Raw genomic sequence first — 18,515 nt, forward strand, 5'->3', positions numbered from 1 at the left:
ACCTGCTTAACGTAAGAGCCACGAAGAATAAACAGCCACCGGATGTTTGCGAGCCACAAGAAAGACAGGAAGGAAGGAGGAGCATAAGAAAGGTGGAAAGACAGCAAATAGATTTCGGGGTGGGGGGGGGGGGAGAGATATGTGAAAAGAAAGCAACTAACTTTAAATGCATTCTCCAAGCCACCAAATGGCTTGGCTAGGATAAGTGATTTAAAGAGCGAAATGCCTTCTCCAAGGCGGCTGATGGAGCGGTGAGGGCTTGGAGAGCCACATGAAATGTGTGAAAGAATCACATATGGCTCCCAAGCCTCAGTATGGCCACCCCTGCTCTGTGTTCTTGGTGCTTGGGGAGGGGGGCAACAGTGGGAGGGCTTCTAGTGTCCTGGCCCCACTGGTGGACCTCCTGACGGCACCTGGGGTTTTTTTTGGCCACTGTGTGACACAGAGTGTTGGTCTGGATGGGCCATTGGCCTGATCCAACATGGCTTCTCTTATGTTCTTATGTGACACAGAGTGTTGGATCAGACCAATGGCCACTGGCCTGATCCAACATGGCTTCTCTTAGGTTCTTATGTGACACAGAGTGTTGGACTGGATGGGCCACTGGCCTATGTTCTTATGTGACACAGAGTGTTGGCCTGGATGGGCCACTGGCCTGATCCAACATGGCTTCTCTTATGTTCTTATGTGTCACAGAGTGTTGGACTGGATGGGCCACTGGCCTGATCCAACAGGGCTTCTGTTATGTTCTTATGTGACGCAGAGTGTTGGACTGGATGGGCCACTGGCCTGATCCAACAGGGCTTCTCTTATGTTCTTATGTGACACAGAGTGTTGGACTGGAGGGGCCACTGGCCTGATCTAACAGGGCTTCTCTTATGTTCTTATGTGACACAGAGTGTTGGACTGGAGGGGCCACTGGCCTGATCTAACAGGGCTTCTCTTATGTTCTTATGTGACACAGACTGTTGGACTGGATGGGCCACTGGCCTGATCCAACATGGCTTCTCTTATGTTCTTATGTGACACAGAGTGTTGGATCAGACTGGATGGGCCACTGGCCTGATCCAACATGGCTTCTCTTAGGTTCTTACGTGACACAGAGTGTTGGCATGGATGGGCCTTTGGTCTGATCCAACATGGCTTCTCTTATGTGACACAGAGTGTTGGCCTGGATGGGCCTTTGGTCTGATCCAACATGGCTTCTCTTATGCTGCGATGTTCTTAGGATGCTCCTTGCCCGACCCTGTTGTCTGGGGCAGGCTGAGAACTGAGACAGAGGGAAGAGCCTGAGGGGGTATGACTCCTACCCTTTTGGGCATACGCAGTCCAAGCTCTTCTCTGAGGGGAGAGGAATGGATTTCCCCACCTAAGTGCTACCTCCATAAGTTTCTGAATCGAGGGTCTGCACAGGCAACTGTGTGATGCACAGGAACCACAAAGAAACAACCGTCTTCTCTTCCAGAGAAGAAACACAACCCACTTGTAGACGGGCCCTGCTACAGCAGGAAGAAGCAGAAAGGAGCCAGAAAGTGGGATTCTGATAATGGAACCACAGTATACCAATAAACATGGAAACAGAATGCATCTGACTACACAACATAAGCTGGGCGGTCTAATGGAGTATGTGTGTGTATAGGCCAATGCAGACCCGAGGAGACACTATCACTAATAAGGGGGCTGAGGAGAGATTATCTTCCTGGTACCTCCAACATTCAGCACCATGGAGAGTTCCATGGGCCTTTGATGTCCTCAGGCCAGAATAGCGACAGCAGAGGGGGCAGAAAGAGGAGAGAGAGGGGATTCTGAAGACTCTGTGATACTTTTGCTCTTGTGAACTCCTTTACAGCTCTTAACTTGTATTACTACATACAATGTCAGGTACAGCTGTCCTTATCTCTTTTTCCCTCTGTCCTCACAAGTTGCCTGCTTTAATTATTCACATTTCTGAGAGTGGGAGAGCTGAAGCAAAGCTCCCCGTGCTCGAGTTACCAGATGTTAGCATATTGTTGATGAGCTCTAAAAATCCCTCTTCGGCTACGTGAGCGTCCGTGAACAGGAAAACCATCGTCTTATTCTCAATCCCAAGTTTCGTATACAAAGTTTTCAGATCTTCCCGGAAACTGTTTTCTCCATATCCTCGGCTCAGCACTATTTCAAAGATCTAAAGATGAAATATTAATTTTTGTGTTGCTTTAAGACGACACACTGATTGGGGTGGGGGTGGGGGACTCACTAGAGTTGGGATGCTTTCCCTCCAGAAGTCTACCAGAGTCAAAACCTAACGGTCCTCCAGGAGCGACACAAGGCTATTTTGCTCAGGCACATTATCAGGGCTACAGATGCGCAGGGGTACCTCTAGCGCAGGGGTCAATGTGGTCCTTGTGGGTGCCGAGGTGTCCACCAACAGCCTTTCTGAAGCCAGCAAAGAGTTTGCAGGAAGTGGGCAGGGCCAGGTGAGGCTTTTGCCCAGCAAGGCTTGTGATTGGTCACTGGAGATTTTACCGGCTCTGCGGATTTTTAAAAATATTGCTTTGGCAGCAGATGCCACCGCAGCACAAAGATCTTCACTGTGTGACTGAAGGTAAGCTACAGCAGCCATTTTGTGTCTGGCTCCACTTCCTGTGGCAGCCATGTTGTGGCTCCGCCCACCACACAATTTCCAAAGGTGTTCACAAGCTCAAAAAAGTTGGGGCCCTTTGGTTCTAGTGTTTCATTATTCACATTCCATTACTTTTCTTCTTAATACTATTGTGTGTTCTCTTAGGAAGGATGCAAGGTGAAAATCTGATGCATGGATGGAAGGAAGGATGGCTGGATTAAAAAAAAAAAAAGCCACTGACCTCACATCCTGCTGTATAAGCAGCCAATCTCGTTAGGGACTGCTTTCCTGAGCCCCCTACGAGCAAAGCGTGACCTCGGTCCATCCTTATGATACGATGAATGCGGGTCAAGTGCTCTAGAGCGTCATCAAATAGCACCAGGTTCATTTTGGTGTTAATTTCATTATACTCTTCAAGGATCTCCTGCATGAAAACACAAGGAGGGATGGCAAATTTGGAGCAGGCTTCCCATAATTCCTTCATGACATTCGTGCAGCATGACAACAGTGCACCGAGGAGGACGGGTGAAAGAAACATGAAAAGGTACGTTTTCAGACTGTGAAAATATGTGTTGTTCTCTTAAGAAGATAGAAGATATTGGATTTATATCCCTCCCTCCCTCCACTCTGAATCTCAGAGCGGCTCACAATCTCCTTTATCTTCCTCCCCCACAACAGACACCCTGTGAGGTGGGTGGGGTTGAGGGAGCTCTCCCAGAAGCTGCCGTTTCAAGGACAACTCCTATGAGAACTACAGCTCACCCAAGGCCATTCCAGCAAGTGCAAGTGGAGGAGTGGGGAATCAAACCTGGTTCTCCCAGATAAAAGTCCGCACACTTCACCACTACACCAAACTGGCTCCTTGAATGCCGTCTTATGAATGCCTACAGCATGGTTACTTGGGGCTTGCATCGTCGCCAGTATATAATGGAGGCGGCTGTGGAAAGCGTCATCAAGCTGCAACTGACTTATGGCAATCCCATAGAGTTTTCAAGGCAAAAAATGTCCAGGTGGTTCTCTCTGCCTTTCCTTTCCTTTGCAAGCCTGGATTTCCTTAGTGGCCTCCCATCCAAGTATGAACCACGGCCGATGCTGCTTAGCTTCCAGCATCAGGCTAGCCAGTGCTGTCCAAAGCAGAGCATATCATGGACTTAACAGCAGTGAATATCAACTGATACTCTACTGATATTATAGGATTTCAAAATCCTTGGTTCATAGCAGAAGAGTCTCGATTCAGTTCAAGAAGCTATGATTCCCTACTCCTGCACTCGCAGCTGCTGGAATCAGTCATAGCTCTGGCAGAGGTTGTCCTTGAAAGGGCAGCTTCCGTCAGAGCTCTCTCAGCCCCACCTACCTCACAGGGTGTCTGTTGTGGGGGAGGAAGGTAAAGGAGATTGTGAGCTGCTCTGAGACTCTGATTCAGAGAAAAGAGTGGGGTATAAATCCACAGTCGTCTTCTTCGAGGTACAAGTCCTACAAAATGTGCCATTCCAATCTTAGCTGTATTTATCGCTTAGTTTTCATGACTCTAATTAGCCCTTTCTGGCAACTAACCCCCGCCCCCCTCCCATGTAACACTTGAGGAAATCTGTTTCAACATATCTAAGAAGCATGCATCAACACATGCTATGTCTCTCAGCTCTTGCTTATACCCAAAATAAAACTTTGTTGATCTTGGAGATGGGACTGGACTAAAACTCAGTCTTCACATCTGTTTGTTAACTCTCGTACTCGTATGCCAATTCACCGCTAGCCGCAATTTTACCAACCACTTTAATCCAGCCTCAGCTATAATCACCCAATTACTCATGCATCTTGTGTCTAACTTAACCAGCCTTTCCTGGCAACTAACCCTCCATCTCACCCTCTCTCTACCTATATGTTGAGGACAACTTGTTTCGCTGTATCTGAAGAAGTGTGCACACAAAAGCTTATACCTTAAATAAAACTTCGTTGTTCTTAAAGGTGCCCTGGACTCAAACTTTGTTCCGCTACCTCAGACCAACATGGCTGCCCACTGGAAACTAGTATTATTTACAGTAAAGGTTTCTCATTCTCACAGTTACCAAGCACACTTGACTATCCGCAGGCTCAAAGTCCACTCAAGCCTTCAGTTTCGTGTAGTGGTGAAGTGCGCGGACTCTTATCTGGGAGAACCGGGTTTGATTCCCCGTTCCTCCACTTGCACCTGCTGGGTTGGACTTGGGTCAGCCATAGCTCTCACAGAGGTTGTCTTTGAAAGGGCAGCTGCTGGGAGAGCCCTCTCAGCCCCACCCACCTCACAGGGTGTCTGTTGTGGAGGAGGAAGATAAAGGAGATTGTGAGCCACTCTGAGTGGAGGGCGGGATATAAATCCAGATCTTCTTCTGTTATGCACAGAATGAACACCCTTCCCTGTGATTTGTACTCAGTACCTGGAAGAGAGCTTTGGCTGCATCGTAGTCCTGGACGTCTTCATAGACACGAGGCTCGCTTTCGTTCAGGGCCATTCTGAAGTCTCCAAAGAGGATAGGGTCTCTCATAACCTGCTCGACGTCATCATTGAAATTATCTTCGACTAAGCTCTTTATGTGGCCCTGGACCTTTTGAGATGGCGAAAGAATGGAATTGTCAACTCATGCAACGTAAGTCTCACATTTAGGATCGATCCTGTCCATTCTGGCTCAGCAAGAGCTCTTGAACAAACATCTGCTGAATTCACCCTCACAAACATAAGAGCGCAAAAAAAGCTTCCTGGCCCCAAATAAAATCATCGGTCCAACTCGCACAGCAATGTCAGTATCGGCTGAAACTTTCCCCTGTCCTGGTACCTAAAACCTGTTTCTGGAGGTGCTGGGACTTGAACCTGGGACCGTCTGTATCAAATCATTCTGCCATGAAGCTAGAGCCTTGCCAGATTTGTTGAAGTCTCCAAATACTGTTTAGAAGAAGAAGACTGCAGATTTATACCCCGCTCTTCTCTCTGAATCAGAGTGGCTCACAATCTCCTTTATCTTCCTCCCCCACAACAGAGACACCCTGTGAAGTGGGTGGGCTGGAGAGGGCTCTCCCAGCCGCTGCCTTTTCAAGGACAACCTCTGCCAGAGCTATGGCTGACCCAAGGCCATTCCAGCAGCTGCAAGTGGAGGAGTGGGGGAATCAAACCCCGTTCTCCCAGATAAGAGTGCGCACACTTAACCACTATGCCAAACTGGTTTTCTAGGGTAGCGGAGTCACAGCAAGCAAGATTGTTCAGTGACGATGAGAGTGTTCAATGGAGATTCTACAACTAACACATCGTCTGAAATTATAACAGTTATAAGGTGGGGGCCTGCAAGAAATCACAGGATGGATCGACCAATTTGGAAATCACGCCACTCCCAACATCACCCATTCCAGGATTCTATAAACTTCCATAGGCTTCTGTAAGCTAATTTCCCCTCCCCCTTTTTTCCCTTTAGCTGAAGCCCGATCGACACAATGCAGGCAAATAAGGTGGGGGTAAAAGGGAGCAGAATGGACAGTGGCATGCCAGACAGCTCCCTGGAAATAGAAAACCAGAGAAGCAGAAGCAGCCCTTCCTCCTCCACATGAAACCTTCTGGGTGACCTTGGGTCCGTCACAGTTCTCTCAGTGCTCTCTCTTAGTCCCACCAACTGCACAAGGTGCCTGTTGTGGGAAGAGGAAGGGAAGGAGATAGTAAGCCGCTTTGAAAGTCCTCAAGGTAGAGAAAAGCGGGGGGTACAAAAACCAGCTCTTCCTCAGCAGTTCTCTCAGAACTCTCTCGGCCCCACCTACCTCACATGGGGCTTGCTATGGGGAGAGGAAGGCAAGGCAACTGTAAGCCACCTTGAGTCCTTTAGAAAAGCGGTACATAAAAGCCTACTCTTCTTCTCCATGTCCTTTGGGTCCTATTTTTTTGCCTAACCAATGGAAGCAACCACTTTCTCTCCACCTTTCGAATTCTGCAAGCAAAGATGCTTCAGCAACTACCTGCGAGTGCAAAACTGCAGAGTCCCTTGGATGGAAAGAAGGAAACCAAAGCAGAAGAGGTGCCAGCTGGGCCTACAGTGTCACTGCTGGTGAGAAACAACTGAGAACGCAGTTGCCTTTAACCAACCCAACTAATAATAAGCTACGAGAACCAGAAAGAAAGGGACTCGCCAGATTTTGTCTGTTTCGTTGATCAGTCTGTCGTGGAAAACCCGGAGACACTCATTCCTCCAGGCTCTCACCATCTGGGTCACTGTCTGGAACCTGCATTGGAACAACGATGGAATGAAAACAGCCAAGCAACTTATAAGATTATGTGCAGTGCCGGCCCTAGGGCGCATGGCACCCCAGTCAGGCTCCCTGCCCGGCACCTCCCCGCCCCCACCCTCCCTTCACCGCGCTCCCCTCCCTGAAGCTCGCCACGACGAGGCTGGGCTCTACCAGTTTCGAAGCAGCTGCGCGTTTTTTGAAGCCAGCATGAGAGGAGGCTTCTCCCCCCACTCCTTTCCGGAACTGGAAGTGAGGGGGAGCGAAGCCTCCTCCAGCGCTGGCTTCAAAAAACACACGACTGCCTTGAAGCCACTAGGGACCAGCCTCGTTGCGGCAAGCCGAGGGGGGGGAAGCGTGGCAGAAGAGAGGGGGCTGGTGGTGGCAGCAGCAGGAGCAGCAGTGGGGGAGGAGAAGCAAACTAGGCGGTTGTCTTGACCACCGGGGGGGGTGTCCAATTTGGAACCCCCCCTTCTGGCACCCTAGGCAATCACCTAGTTTGCCTAGTGGGCGAGCCGGCCCTGATTACATGGGATACCGAGGTCAGAATCTGCGAACTGTTTGCCCCCTCTAATCTGCGAATAATGTCTTTTGAGCCAGCATCCTCTAATTTGGGAGTCCCCAACCTTTTTGTGCCTGCCAGTACACCTTTGGGATTCTGACACAGGATGGCAGATGCAACCACAAAATGTCCAAGAGTGAGGTCACGCCTAACTCTAATAGTAACTCGTCAACTTTTCAGATAGAGGCACTGTTTAACAGAATACCTTTTAAAATGAAGATGCTTAAAAATGTTTTCTTGCATATGCCCTGCTTGCGTTCAGTCACGCTGTGAAGATCCTTGTGCAGTGGTGCAGCTGCTGCTGAAGCGACCTTTTTAAAATCTGTCAATCACCTCCCTGGTAGCCAATTAGCAGCCCCCCCTGGGCAAAAGCCCCATCTGGCCCTGCCCACCTTCTAAAAACAGTTGGTGGGCACCAGGAGAAAATGCTGGTGAGGGCTATAGCACCCGTGGATGCTACGCTGGGGTCCCCTGCTCTAATCAAATGAAACACCTGGGAGTACAGCAACAAGCCAGCAACAGGCCCCATCCCAACACACTCACCGTTCCGAGGTGGTCTGAACAAGCCCATTGTAAAACCCTGGAGAGATCCCGCAAGTTGAAAATGTAATGGAATTTGGAAGGAGTCGGAGGAAGATCCCGGACTATCATGTCATAGAGTGCCAAAGTGCAGGCTGTCAACTTCTCAGCGATCGCAGCGATTGATTCGTTAAAAGACTGCAAACACAAGACAGGGAGGATCTCAAATGCTTGCCTGAAACATCTGTCCCAATTAATCCAGCATTCAGACACAGTTACTTTTGGACAGTTGTCGCAGGCAGCGATTAAAACCGATTACCTAACCTCAGAGTTCCGGTCCATGTATCTCAAAAACGACATTGCAGAGTTGGAAAAAGAACAGAGGAGGGCAACCAAGATGAGGGACGGGGCTGGAACATGTTCCCTATGAGAAAGGCTGAAGAGTCTGGGACTTTCCAATTTAGAAAAATGACTACTAAGGGGAAACATTATAGAAGCTTATAGAATTCACCACCACAGGAGGTGGTGGCAGCTACAAGCATAGACAACTTCAAGAGGGGATTGGATAAACATATGGAGCAGAGGTCCATCAGTGGCTACTAGCCACAGGATATTGATGGAACTCTGTTTGGGGCAGTGATGCTCTGTGTTCTTGGTGCTTGGGAGGGGCAACAGTGGGAGAGCTTCTGGTGTCCTGGCCCCATTCGTGGACCTCCTGATGGCACCTGGGTTTTTTTGGCCAGACACAGAGTGTTGACTGGATGGGCCATTGTGACACAGAGTGTTGGACTGGATGGGCCCATTGGCCTGATCCAGCATGGCTTCCCTATGTTCTTATGTGACACAGAGTGTTGGACTGGATGGGCCATTGGCCTGATCCAACATGGCTTCTCTTACATTCTTCTGTGACACAGAGTGTTGGACTAGATGGGCCAGTGGCCTGATCCAACATGGCTTCTCTTATGTTCTTATGCGACACAGAGTGTTGGACTGGATGGGCCATTGGCCTGATCCAACATGGCTTCTCTGATGTTCTTATGTGACACAGAGTGTTGGACTGGATGGACCATTGGCCTGATCCAACATGGCTTCTCTTACATTCTTCTGTGACACAGAGTGTTTGGACTAGATGGGCCAATGGCCTGATCCAACATGGCTTCTCTTATGTTCTTATGTGACACAGAGTGTTGGACTGGATGGGCCACTGGCCTGATCCAACATGGCTTCTCTGATGTTCTTATGTGACACAGAGTGTTGGACTAGATGGGCCAATGGCCTGATCCAACAGGGCTTCTCTTATGTTCTTATGTGACACAGAGTGTTGGACTGGATGGGCCACTGGCCTGATCCAACATGGCTTCTCTGATGTTCTTACGTGACACAGAGTGTTGGACTGGATGAGCCACTGGCCTGATCCAACATGGCTTCTCTGATGTTCTTATGTTAAGTTTATAAAATTCTGCATGTTGACAAAAAGATATCTTTCTCCCTCTCCCCAAATACTAGAATTAAAGGGCATCCAATTAAGCTGCTGGACAGTAGGGTCAAGATGGCAAATGCTAAGTGGAAAAGTAAGTGTCCAGGAGCACCTTAAAGACTAACAAAATTTGTGGTAGCTTTGTGGTGAATTACTGCTAATTTCTTCAGATACTTGACACAGAGAGAATTAAAATGTGGCAGGCACTGCCAGAGGATGTAGTGACAGCCATAGGAAAACGCAGCTTTAAACAGGGATTAGATAGATTTGTGGAAAAGTCTGTCAATGGATACTAGTCATGGAGACTGAGGGGAATCTCCACGTCCAGAGGCACTAATCCTCTGACTCTCAGAGCCAGGAGGCAACATCAGGGGAAGGCCTCAGCCTCTCTGCCCTGTTGTTGGCCCTCCAGAACTGGTTGAGGCCACTGTGTGAGGCAGGATGCTAGACTAGATGGACCCTCACTGGTCTGACCCAGCAGGGCTCTTCTGAGGGGATGGCCTCAGCCTCTCTGCCCTGTTGTTGGCCCTCCAGAGGAACTGGTTGAGGCCACTGTGTGAGACAGGATGCTGGACTGGATGGACCCTCACTGGTCTGACCCAGCAGAGCTCTTCTGAGGGGATGGCCTCAGCCTCTCTGCCCTGTTGTTGGCCCTCCAGAGGAACTGGTTGAGGCCACTGTGTGAGGCAGGATGCTGGACTAGATGGACCCTCACTGGTCTGACCCAGCAGGGCTCTTCTGAGGGGAAGGCCTCAGCTCTCTGCCCTGTTGTTGGCCCTCCAGAGGAACTGGTTGAGGCCACTGTGTGAGACAGGATGCTGGACTAGATGGACCCTCACTGGTCTGACCCAGCAGGGCTCTTCTGAGGGGATGGCCTCAGCCTCTCTGCCCTGTTGTTGGCCCTCCAGAGGAACTGGTTGAGGCCACTGTGTGAGACAGGATGCTGGACTGGATGGACCCTCACTGGTCTGACCCAGCAGGGCTCTTCTGAGGGGATGGCCTCAGCCTCTCTGCCCTGTTGTTGGCCCTCCAGAGGAACTGGTTGAGGCCACTGTGTGAGGCAGGATGCTGGACTAGATGGACCCTCACTGGTCTGACCCAGCAGGGCTCTTCTGAGGGGAAGGCCTCAGCCTCTCTGCCGTGTTGTTGGCCCTCCAGAACTGGTTGGCCACTGGGTGACACAGGATGCTGGACTAGATGGACCACTGCTCTCATTCAGTAGGGCCCTTGCTATGTTCTCATGTTCTTAAAGAACAAGAGATTCATTCTCTTAAGTAACAAGCACCAATGAGTAAAGGTACGTTCTGTCTCTATTAAAGGAGATGGATATTCTGTGGTTTAACAGCAGAAAGTACAATGATTTTATCTACCCATCTGGGGCTTTGTTTTGTAGAAAAAGCCAAGCAGAAGCTCATTCGCATATTAGGCCACACTCCCTGACACCAAGCGAGCTGGAACTGTGTTCCTGTGCGTTCCTGCTCATAAAAAGCCCTGCACCCATCTATCTAGATCAACGCTTTAGATTACCGAAGTGTGGCCTTTTAGAATGGAGGCATATATCAAATGCAGGGATGCCTCAGAAGGAAAAGGAACGTTGAAAACGCTGAAGAGCGAAATGAATCTTGGGTCCACTTCATTCCGACCTCCCCCAGCTTTGCCCATGGCAGCCATGAAGCCGAGGTCACGAAGGTATTTGCAGGTCATCTCCTTGCCCCGGTCGTAGAGAGCGCCTTTCTCTAAGAGCAACTTCAACAGGGCAATTGGCTGCTGGGTGCCGTATTCATCAACCTTTGGACAAAAAGGGAAGTAAACATGTGGACACAGGAGACAGGACTGCCAACACGCTGCCACGTTATTATGAAGAATGTGACTGAATCGATTGAACTGTTAGAGCAGTTCCTCAGTGGAACAGGCTTTCTCGGGAGGTGGTGGGCTCTCCTTCCTTGGAGGTTTTTCAACAGAGGCTAGATGGCCCTCTGACAGCAATGAAGATCCTGTGAATTTAGGGGGAGGGGTTGGTGAGCTTCCTGCATTGTGCAGGGGGTTGGGCTAGATGACCTTGGAGGTCCCTTCCAACTCTATGATTCTATGAATCCAGCAAGGAAGGAGCTGATGGAGCGTATCTTTTCCCACCTCCACAGAAGCCTGTTGTTTGCTCTGAAAGCCCTCCTGGGGGGGTCGGGAGAGACTCACCCACAAACACCATGATAGCAAGGGGCACTGCAGCCGTGCCCACCGGAGGATCCAGTAAAATCATATCCTTCTCCTTCCTCTGCTACTGGCTTGCATCACTGGAAGGGGGTCGGGGTACATTTACCCAATTCTGTCTCCTCACTTTTCCTCCGATTTGAATGTCATACTATTTATTTGAACATTAAATCTGCTTTCTCCCTCCCCCCCACCCCCCGCAAAGGCATTTTTTAAAAACCTAATTAAAACCATGACCACTGTAGAAGTGGGAGCAAACAATGAGCAGGGACAGCATCTGCGTGCACCATTCGTAGGCTGCATGCAACGCTCCCTGCCTCTCCCCTCCTCCTTGACACCCATCATGCCCCTCCCCAACACTGCACAACCCCCTTTCCTCCTTCACAGCTAATCCAGTGTCCAAAGCACCGTGGTTCAGCTGTGAAGTGGGGGGAAGCCCACAAAGGGCCTTAAAGCAGGGGTGTCAAACATGTGGTCTGGGGGCCAAATCAGGCCCCCCAGAGGGTTCCTATCAGGCCCCCAAGCAACTGGCTGTCATCTGCTTCCTTCTCCCTATCTCTTGCTTCCTTCTGCATAACAGCTTGCTTTGCCAGGCTTGCTGAATCACACAGCAGAGCCACTGAGCCAAGCCTTTCTTCCTTCTATTGGCTGAGGCTCCCCACCCCCCAGTCCCCTGGGGAAGGAAGGAAGGAAGGAAGGAAGGAAGGAAGGAAGGAAGGAAGGAAGGAAGGAAGGAAGGAAGGAAGGAAGGAAGGAAGGAAGGAAACAAACAGAGCTTCTTGCCCAGTTCTCTGGATCCCATGGGAGAAATACAAAGAGAGCACCTTTAAGACCAACGAGTGCTAAAGTTTTAAGCATGTTTTAAGTTTTTAAATATATATATATTTAATTTGTTTGTGTCCTTTATAAAGTTTCTATCTCTGCTACCTAATCTTAAATAAGTACACACATGGCCCAGCCGGACATGGCCTGGCCCAACAAGTTCTCATTCATGTCAGATCCGGCCCTCATGACAAATGAGTTCGACACCCCTGCCTTAAAGAGACATGAAACTGAATAGCACCATTCTGAAAGTGATGCGTAGCTCCACTTCCTCCCCACATGGTTGGTTTGCCCACAGCCACTTCAGAGCTGTGTTGGAGCAACAGAAGAAGAATGACATCATGCGGAAGCTCCTCCCTGCCCCGCGCAGGTGCACCCGGTTGGCCACAAAGGACGAAAATTCCCAGGTGGAAGTGGCTCATGTCAACAAGGACCACACCCATCAAAACAGTAGCGCTGGCAAAACCATTCACAATATAAGTAACAGTACAATAATCTCAGCTGCTTTGTTTAGTCAGAGAAGAAGAAGAAGAAGAAGAAGAAGAAGAAGAAGAAGAAGAAGAAGAAGAAGAAGAGGAGGAGGAGGAGGAGGAGGAGGATTTATACCCCATCCTTCACTACCCAAAAGAGCCTCAGAGTGGTTTACAATCTCCTTTCCCTATCCCTCCACCCAACAGACACCCTGTGAGGCAGGAGGAGCCGAGAGAGCTCTGACAGAAACTGCTCTTGAGAGGAACAGCTCTGTGAGAGCTTGTGGCTGATTCAGCAGAAGACCCGAGGGAATGCAGAAGACCCGAGGGTGGAAATGAAGGACAGCAGTAAGTTATTGAATCCTGTCTTGCACCTGTCCGGCAGACAGGACAGAAAGGCAGAAGGAAAGCCTCACACTATACATACAATGACTTCTCGTAATGAATTCCATGACATGTAGGGATAGCTACCAGCTCAGCTTTTTAAAAAGAGATTTGACGTGTTAATGAAAGACAACTGCTTTAGCTCAGACAAGCTGGGGAGTAGTGGTATAACTCTGGGGTCAAAGACTGGGCATCATGTCCTGCCTGTGAACATCCCATGACATACACTGGGGCACTGTTGGAAACGGTGCTGAACCTAGATGAACCCTTGCTCTAATCCAGAACATTGGTTCTTATATTCCTGGCATGTACCTGGCATTCCCTTTCTCTAGTCACTTACTCTCTTGAGACATAAAAAATACACTCCAGGATGCAGCCGGGTTGAGGCCTTACCCTGGGCATGTTCATGTCATCCATAAAGACAAGGAGGCGCTTCCCCATGGGGGGCCCGTAGGTTTCTTTCGTCCGCTTCTCCACGTTTGCTTCCATGTTTCGCTGAATGTCCATGGAGGTTGTGCGAGAGGAGAAGTTAATGATCAGCAGCACCTGAAAAGGAAAGGTGATTTTTGATAGCAAGGCCTTCCGACGCAGCAACGCGGATGCTTATTATTGTGAGCTGCCTTAAACCACAAGAAAAGGTGGAATATAAACACTTCAATAAATGCACTGTTGATACGTGGCAGCTTGGCGGGGCCTTCCTGGTAGCAGCCCCCGGAGTTGATACACCAGCTTGTACGCGACAGCAGACTGTGACAAGATGCAGCAGATTGCGACAAACAGACTAATTCTCAAATCAAATGAATTTTAGTAGAGGACAAGAAAAACCAGCTGTTGTTGAAGACCTGATCGTCATTTAGAATATTCACAGATAACGCCACGAATGGCAAAAGGGTGTTTTCACACGAGGACCTTTCTCCATCTGAGAACATGGCAGCTTGCTTAGGTTTAAAAATCTGGACCCTTACGTTTGTGTCTGGGTTTAGATTCTTGAGGAAGTTTTGTGTCGTCGCTGTCTTGGAAGTACCCGATTCTCCAACCAGGACGACGGGGTGTTTGATTTTGACCATCTGACCCAGCAGCCAGTTTGTGCGGGTTGTGTCCACTGTAGGAACTGAAAGGGGAGGAAATTTGCAAGAGGGAGAGAGTGTGAATACACGTTACTTAATGTTTACATACCTGCAGGAATGAAAAAGGTGAAAATGAAGGATACAGAAATGGGGCCTTGTTCTTAATAGCAAAAATGGGCTCCTGTGTCAAGATACTACACAGCTATATAAAACACTGGAAAAGCCCCTTGGCACAGAATGGTAAAGCTGCAGTACTGCAGTCGGAGTCCTCTGCTCATGACCTGAGTTCGATCCCAGGAGAAGCTGGTTCAGGTAGCCGGCTCCAAGTTGACTCAGCCTTCCATCCTTCCGAGGTCGGTCAAATGAGTCCCCAGCTTGCTGGGGGGAACATGTAGATGACTGGAGAAGGCAATGGCAAACTACCCCGTAAAAAGTCTGCCGTGAAAGCATTGTGAAAGCAACGTCACTCCAGAGTCGAAAACGACTGGTGCTTGCACGGGGGACTACCTTTACCTACCTTTATATAAAACACAGGAAAATGCACTCCTCATACAATTCAATATCTTATTTCACAGTGAACTTTATATATATTGTACAACAGTAAATGTGAAGTTATACACAGTTGCTCTGTTAATACAAAACGTTCAAATCCTATATCTCCAGCAGTAGCAAAGTACTGGTAAGTTACTCAATCCACATCTCACTAAATAAGTACAAAACAACAGTCCTTCAAACAGAGTACTCAAGGAATTATTCAACAAGACAAAAAACTCTGGAAGACAATAAAACTCTTAGAAAGACACTGAAATCTCTTTTGCTCCTGGGGTAACATCAGCTGTTACTTTGGCCCTGAGGTCACACCAATGACTCCCACCCTTTGACGGAGAAGGCCACCGGTCCACCTGGGGTTTTTGGCCCATAAAGCCGCACAGCAAGGCTTCTAGGCACCCTGCCTCAGAAAGGACATGCTGTGCTCAAAAGTTTCAATTGGCTACTCCCTCCAAAGTATGCCAGCTTAATTCACGCTTACCCAGGATGTCAATAAATTTCACTTCGGGTGAGTGAACGTATTCAGGGACCAGTTTGCTCCAAGGCACCCATTTCTTCATCTTTCCTTCAAAATGGAAGTCATACAAAGTTGGTAGCTGCCCTGAAAGACAAATTAGAAATAAATGAAGGGTGGCAGATGAGCCGCTGGAGGTGAGCACTAACCAAGATCTAAAGCAGGATGGCCAGAAGCAAAGCGTTCTGTGCATTATCATGGGGCAAAATTTATGGAGACACTGGATTTAGTCTTTGGAGACTTTTATGATACATGTAATCTTGAGACTGATTTGCATTCCTGGGTTTCAAGAGAACTGCTGAGAAGCTTCCTTCTTTGCTGGAGACAGGATGCTTTGGGGCTGGGGGGGGAGACTACTTCCTTCCTTGAGGAACACCAATCAAACTGCTCCTGTCCCGAAGAGGAGACAAAACTTGACTGAAGAGACGGGTCACTGCAGTAGGAAGGTCTGTTAGTCCATCATGGAGTGGGTGAAAGTTCAAGGGTCCCTCCCAAAAATAAACCCTGCCCTTTCAGCATTGGCACTACCATACCTGGCAGCTCCCCAGGTCTGGCTAGAGTCATCTCATCGTTCACAGTTGACATAGAGGAGAGACGCTTCACAAAATCGTCAAATTTTGCTCTTCCTGCGTCCAGGAGGGCGGCTCCTAAGGAGGAATACAAAGCTTCCAAGAAGTAGCACTCGAGCACGTCAGGGTCATCTATTTCTTGCTCTATGAGGGCATCAAGCATCCTAGTCAACTGCGTCACCTGTGTTTTGAAAGCACAGAGGAATCATCAGCCCCCCTGAGGCAAACATATTATTTCCCAGACGTGCTGCTATGAAGTCTGTGAGCTGATAAAAGAAACACCTGGCTGAGAGCAGCACTGGAACAATACAATGCAATAGCAATGGAGTGATGGTGTATGCAATTCAACAACAATTATGACCGACACTAGGCAATTTTGGAATATTAATCTCCACACTGAAGTTCTGTTAGCCCATGAAGCCCAGATGAAGATCCCGGGTGCTTTTCGGTTAGATATAAGACTGGAATCCGTGGGAGAATTTAGAGATTTTGGAAAGGAAGTAATAGCATTAACTGTAGCTGGCATTGTTCCTCCTTTTTTAATTTATTTTTTATTTATTTTACGTACTTATATCCCACCCTCCCCGCCGAAGCAGGCTCAGGGTGGCTAACAACATTTTAACATTAAACAATAAAACAGTAAACAAGCAATTACAACAATCAATTATCAATTAAGCAGTTAAAACAATTTAAAATAGTTTAAAAGAATTAATACAATTTTAAAACAATTTTTGACGCTAAAATTAATACAGTGCATTCAGTAATATCGGGCATCTATGTAGTTTGGCTGAAGGCCAAATAATGTTGTTTTGCAGGCTTTGCAGAAGTGGGCGAGGTCCCGCAAGGCCCTGACATCTTCTGGGAGTTGGTTCCACCAGTGGGGGGCCGCAATTGAGAAGGCTCTTTTTCTGGTAGCCTTCAATCTCGCCTCCCTAGGCCTGAGGATTGACAATAGGTTTTGCAATCCAGATCTAAGTACCCTCCGGGGAACATGTGGGGAGAGACGGTCCCTAAGGTAGGCAGGTCCTCGGCCATATAGGGCTCTAAAGGTAATAACCAGAACCTTGTAGCGAATCTGGAATACTATTGGCAGCCAGTGCAGCCTCCGCAGCCCCGGCTGTATTTGGTCCCGCATAGAGAAACCCAATAACAGCCTGGCTGCCGCCAAATTGGATGCCAAATTTGGATGTATTTAGCATCCAAATACAATTTTGAAGCTTATGCCACTGTCGAAGACTTCTAAAAATTGAAACGGAGAAATAGAAAGCACCCAGGGTCTTCGTCTGGACTTCATGGGCTAACAGAACTTCAGCGTGGAAATTAATATTCAAAAATTGCCTAGTGTCGGTCATAAGTGTTGTCATATCGAAAGCAGCACTGAACTCCGGCGAGTCCATAGGACTGTGGCAAAGAAGGGCTTGGAAGAAGTATATTATCAGGCTTACAGCCTGACTCTTCTTCTGGGTAGAAGAGTGCAACTCACTATCTGAGTCCCAAGAAAAATATACTGAGAATGGGCTGTGACCAACCCTGCTCCTCTTGAAAGCCCATCTTCATGTGGGAAGGGGGTTCCATTAAGGAGATTAGACCAGAGGTGTCGAACTCATTTGTTATGAGGGCCGGATGTGACATAAAAGAGACCTTGTTGGGCCAGGCCGTGTCTGGCTGGGCCGAGCCATTTCGGGCCAGGCCATGTGTGTACCTATTTAAGATTAGGTAGCAAAGATATTTATAATATAAATATAAAGAACACAGACAAACACAAATATATTTTTAAAAACTTAAAAACATGCTTAAAACGTTGGTACTCATTGGTCTTAAAGGTGCTTTCTTTGTATTTCTCCCATGGGATCCAGGGAACTGGCTCTTTCCTTCCTTCCACAGGGACTTGGGGGGAAGGAACCTCAGCCAATAGAAGGAAGAGAGGCTTGGCTCAGTAGCTCTGCTGTGCGATTGGGAGAGCCTGGCAAAGCAAGCTATTCCTCCCCAAGGGAGGAGCCTCAGCCAATGGAGAAAACAGAGGTTTTGTTCTGTAGCTCCTGTGCAATTGAGCAAGCCTTGCAAAGCAAGCTGTTATGCGCAAGGAAGCAAGATACAGGGAGAAGGAAGCAGATGGCAGCCAGTTGCTCAGGGGCCTGATAGGAGCCCTCCAGGAGCCTGATTCAGCCCCTGAACTGCATGTTTGACTCCCCTGGATTAGACTCTGTAGGTAGGCTAAAATCCTAGCAAAGTGGAACTGTCATAGTTGAAAAAAACCAGACGCAGACACATCTACCACCATCAGTGACCACATCAGCAGAAGAGAGCAAATGCTTTCAGGGTTTTTTGGGCAGAAAAAGCCCAGCAAGAACTCATTTGCATATCAGGCCACACCCCCTGACATTGTTTCACACAGCACTTTTTTTTTCAGAAAAAGCCCACCGGGAACTCATTTGCATACCTCCTGACATCACCACTGTTTCAAACAGGGCTTTTATTGTAGAAAAAGCCCAGCAGGAACTCATTTGCATATCATTGGCCTGATGCCAAGCCA

The 18,515-nt window shown here is 48.4% G+C and overlaps 1 protein-coding gene across 1 annotated transcript in view; it reads right to left on the minus strand.

Annotated features, from left to right (window-relative positions):
- DNAH10 (dynein axonemal heavy chain 10) overlaps positions 1-18,515 on the minus strand; it is a 168,862-nt gene that overhangs the window by 51,232 nt on the left and 99,115 nt on the right. The window contains 11 exon segments of the mRNA XM_060249163.1: positions 1,993-2,164; positions 2,844-3,026; positions 5,017-5,184; positions 6,727-6,838; positions 7,947-7,978; positions 7,980-8,120; positions 10,927-11,187; positions 13,677-13,829; positions 14,249-14,394; positions 15,381-15,500; positions 15,947-16,163. Of these exon segments, the coding sequence (XP_060105146.1) occupies positions 1,993-2,164; positions 2,844-3,026; positions 5,017-5,184; positions 6,727-6,838; positions 7,947-7,978; positions 7,980-8,120; positions 10,927-11,187; positions 13,677-13,829; positions 14,249-14,394; positions 15,381-15,500; positions 15,947-16,163 (1,705 nt within the window).

Source organism: Heteronotia binoei, chromosome 11 (assembly GCF_032191835.1).
Source record: "Heteronotia binoei isolate CCM8104 ecotype False Entrance Well chromosome 11, APGP_CSIRO_Hbin_v1, whole genome shotgun sequence".
Taxonomy (NCBI): domain Eukaryota; kingdom Metazoa; phylum Chordata; class Lepidosauria; order Squamata; family Gekkonidae; genus Heteronotia; species Heteronotia binoei.